Genomic DNA, 3,827 nt, shown 5'->3' on the forward strand with positions numbered 1-3,827 from the left:
AGCCGACTATACCCTACTAGACCTAGTACGACTCCTATAAAAGTTACCGCCTTCCTTTATCGGATAGGCCCTTAGTATCGTAGATATATATAAACTACCTAATAAGGAGAATTGGTTCGGATACATTAATAACTGCTATATTATCGGCGCCTATAAGGATATTAATAAAGTAATATAACTAGCTACTAAGATAGTAAAGTATTAGCTCGCTTAGCATAAAGATAACAGGGTAGAATTAGACTTCAATAAGGCTAAAGCGTAACTCTTCTCCTATTAAAAAAACCCCTAGTTACCCTCTATTAGAATTCCCTATCTTTACTATAAGGTTATAGTAGCCTATAAGACTAGCCCTAGAGGATAACGCCTACCCGCCCCTATTTGGTGGCTTAGCGTTTATATAGATAAACGACTTAAGTTCCTGGACTATATTAAGATATAGGCCCGAAAAGGCCTTAAGGTCGCTACCTATATTAGGGGACTCGCCGGAGCTACCTACGGACCTAACCTAGTATTATTATGGTGGGCAGCCTTAGCGTATATCCTAATAATTCTATACCACGCTATAGAAATTTAGTAGGAAGGGGAAACGGCCCTAATATAAGGATATTTCAACGTTATTGATAAGAAGTGGTGCCGGTTACTATCCGGCCACCTCCTAAGACTACTAACTATAACGAAAGCGTAGATAATAATACTATATGCCGTCCTACCGATATAGAAGACGGTATCTAGAGCTACTTTACACCGAGGAATACGGGGAATAGGACGTGGAAGAGATAGTGGGGGAATGCCACAGGCAGAGAATCGTATACCAAACGCTTTCTATAGAATATCTGGTTAGTCTAGTACGGATAGAGCGATCAAACGGCTGTAATAAGAGCTACAGCACTAGTTGATTAATTAATACGAAAACACCGTTTTTGCTATTTACAATCTTTACCATAAAAGGGATTAATTGAAGATTACGACCGTAGGATGAATTAGGCGTTATAAGCGTTATAGGCGTACTATATAACCCCTGAAAAAACGTACAAAGTGGTACCTTCGTAGTCTACCCTTTTAGGAAAATTAAGAGGGCTTAAGAAACGTACCTACACTCATATAAACGTTTTTCAACACCACCACAGAATATCGTGAAATCAATCCGAAATCGATCTACTACTATTTACTATACGAAAAGATGCAGTCACTACTTAGAATTCTTACATAAGAAGTGTTTTCTGTTTTTAATTCGAGCGCTAATACGATGCCTTCAGGTAGAGACTTTAACGTGTTAGGGAGCTATAAGATTACTTGATAGGATACTAAGAACCCCTGCTTTAGTATATTTAAACCCCTGTATTTTATAAAGAAAATCCCTAATATTAATGTATCTTATTATAATATACTCCACTCTTTATCGTGATACTATTAGTGTATTCAGGTCCCGTAAGTATATATTGTACGTTGTTTTAGGGGTTATATAGTAGGATTAATTTAGCACTGCCGGCTTAGTTATCAGTTATAGCAGGTATTAACACCTGCACCACAGTCGGATTATCCGGTTGACATAGTCGGAATATCCTTACCCATATATAAAATAGGTGTATACTTAGGTAGCTTATTATGCTTAGCGGGCCCCACTATATTACGGGCAGAATACTCATCTGTACGGGCGCCCTTAGTAGGGCCCTAGATGAATACACACGCATAATTCCGTACCTTTATTTGTGTTCTGACAAGTCTATTTCCCGCGTCTCCTGTTTGACGTATCGTATTCTGACACAAAAGCCGCCCACACCTGCAATGCGCATTGTGCGCTCACAAGGCAAGCCTGCGAGGTTCAGCAGATACATATATGGGACGACATGCACACGTCTACTGTGTCGCCGGTTCGCTCTGGCCCTTCAGACTTGGCGGGTCTGAAGGACGACTTTCACCAACTAGCGCTGCCAGAGTTGCAACAAAAGAAGGAGGTGATGGAGACTCAGATGCACACACTGAGTGCCGTTCTTGACTCGGTATAGACCACCAGAGTCAACCCACATGTCGCCCCACTAACATCGGGCATAGCATGGTGTCGATATGCATACCTCTCTCACGAGCAGGGACGGATTTCCAAGAGCAGACATTGACGTTGCTCAAGGTAAATCTCCTCGGCGCGTCATTTTATCCAGACTCGGGCTGACTCCCGGGAGTGCGCATGACTCGAGCCCAGGTAGCCCGTCTACGAAACGACCACAAGGCCCTCATGTCTGTCCTTGAGGAGCGCCTCCATGAACGGTTTGCGAGCACACTCACCACAGCAGATGTTCCAAGAACTTCAGTCGACTTGTCTCCGGCCGCCGAACAACAGCGCCATGGCACGCCATTTGCCACAGTCAATAGTGTGGTGCCTGGTAGTCCAGCCCACGTCTCTGGACTGCGACCTGGGGATCAGATCATACGCATCAATCACGTCAGTCACTTAAACCACAATGGCCTAAGGGAAGTGGCAGATTGTGTGCAACAGCACGAAGGGGTATGTGATCGGAGGCTGAATTTGATCTGGAGTGTCAGCTGACCTTGTCGCACAGCAAGCCATGACAGTGGAGATATCTCGTTCGGCACATAGAGATTGGCGCCAACACCTACGGGTTAGCCTGACTCCAACCAGGCATTGGGGAGGCCGCGGTCTCTTGGGTTGCCACATTATACCATGTTAAGTTATGTCACAGATACTGTGTTGAACGGCCCGTAGTTCTTGCGGTGTCGAATACAGCGTAACCGTCAAGGGTAAATACGATACAACCGGTTAGATTGAGAGGTTCTAAATTGATTGTATTGAAGCCGTGAAACGTTGTGAAACGTGTGTTTTCGAAGGCAAAATTAATACCCGATTATCCTACGGATATCCACCTTCTATGCCTAAACGCGTAATCGGCCGTTATATTATTCTACCCCGAGGGAGGTCTATATAATACACCCCCTTAACTACCTAACCGCTCTAAATAGGTAGGTAGTTAGAGCTATTTATAGGCGGCCGATAATTTCTATTCGAAAGTGTAGGCGGCGTACCAGGCCGGTACTTTAGTTCACCGAGTGGGTTCTTAGGGTATATAGTATATATATTATATAGCTCTTTTTATAGTACTATTGTGGGTAGATAGATATTCCTTAGAGTACTTTAGAACTCTCCAAGGAATAAGAATTATAAGTTCGTGTACCGATATTATTATTCTGATAGTTATGAGCCTGGTGTCGTATAGGCACACGGACTACGACGTCGTCCCTATGGGATCTATGCCTGACGAAGGGCTTCGGATCTCGGGGACCTCGGGTATCAGGATATAATAAGGGAGGATACCGGAAAAGACCGGATAGGATCCAAATAATATAATACCCATAACAGAGTCTTCACTACCTAAATTAAGGGTATAAAAGACTTATATAGCTATAACTTAATATAATATATATATATACGAGATTTCTGCTCTACTAAGTTAATTATATAAATACTATTTTAACGTGTAATAGTTATAAGCCCGGTTTATAATACCTAAACGATAGATATTAATAAGGCTACCCCTATTCTATTATAAAAAGTAATCACGTTTAGATAAGCACTCTTAAATAACTATTATCGACCTAATTAGAGTAATTAAGCGATTAATTAAGCTACTGACCTACTTATTAATTAATTAACTAACGGATATGTAAATAAAGATATATTCTAATATATCTAACGCTAAATAGAAAATAGCCGTTACTACCCTTATTAACTAAAGGGATTAGACGATATTGGAGTATACTATACGCTGTAAATCTACGTCCTACTAGGATAATCACCTTAATCTAAAGCTAAGCGA

General features: G+C 41.7%; 1 protein-coding gene across 1 annotated transcript; it reads left to right on the forward strand.

Annotated features, from left to right (window-relative positions):
• The first annotated feature begins 1,805 nt into the window (after positions 1-1,805).
• SODALDRAFT_332308 (hypothetical protein) lies at positions 1,806-2,816 on the forward strand. Its single transcript, XM_028611674.1, has 4 exons — positions 1,806-2,000; positions 2,053-2,125; positions 2,178-2,500; positions 2,556-2,816. The coding sequence occupies exons 1-4, from the start codon at positions 1,848-1,850 to the stop codon at positions 2,682-2,684; spliced, it is 678 nt and encodes a 225-aa protein (XP_028467950.1). The 5' UTR covers positions 1,806-1,847; the 3' UTR covers positions 2,685-2,816.
• Positions 2,817-3,827: the final 1,011 nt, after the last annotated feature.

The sequence above is a fragment of the Sodiomyces alkalinus genome (genome assembly GCF_003711515.1).
Source record: "Sodiomyces alkalinus F11 unplaced genomic scaffold SODALscaffold_3, whole genome shotgun sequence".
In the NCBI taxonomy this organism is placed as follows: Eukaryota; Fungi; Ascomycota; class Sordariomycetes; order Glomerellales; family Plectosphaerellaceae; genus Sodiomyces; species Sodiomyces alkalinus.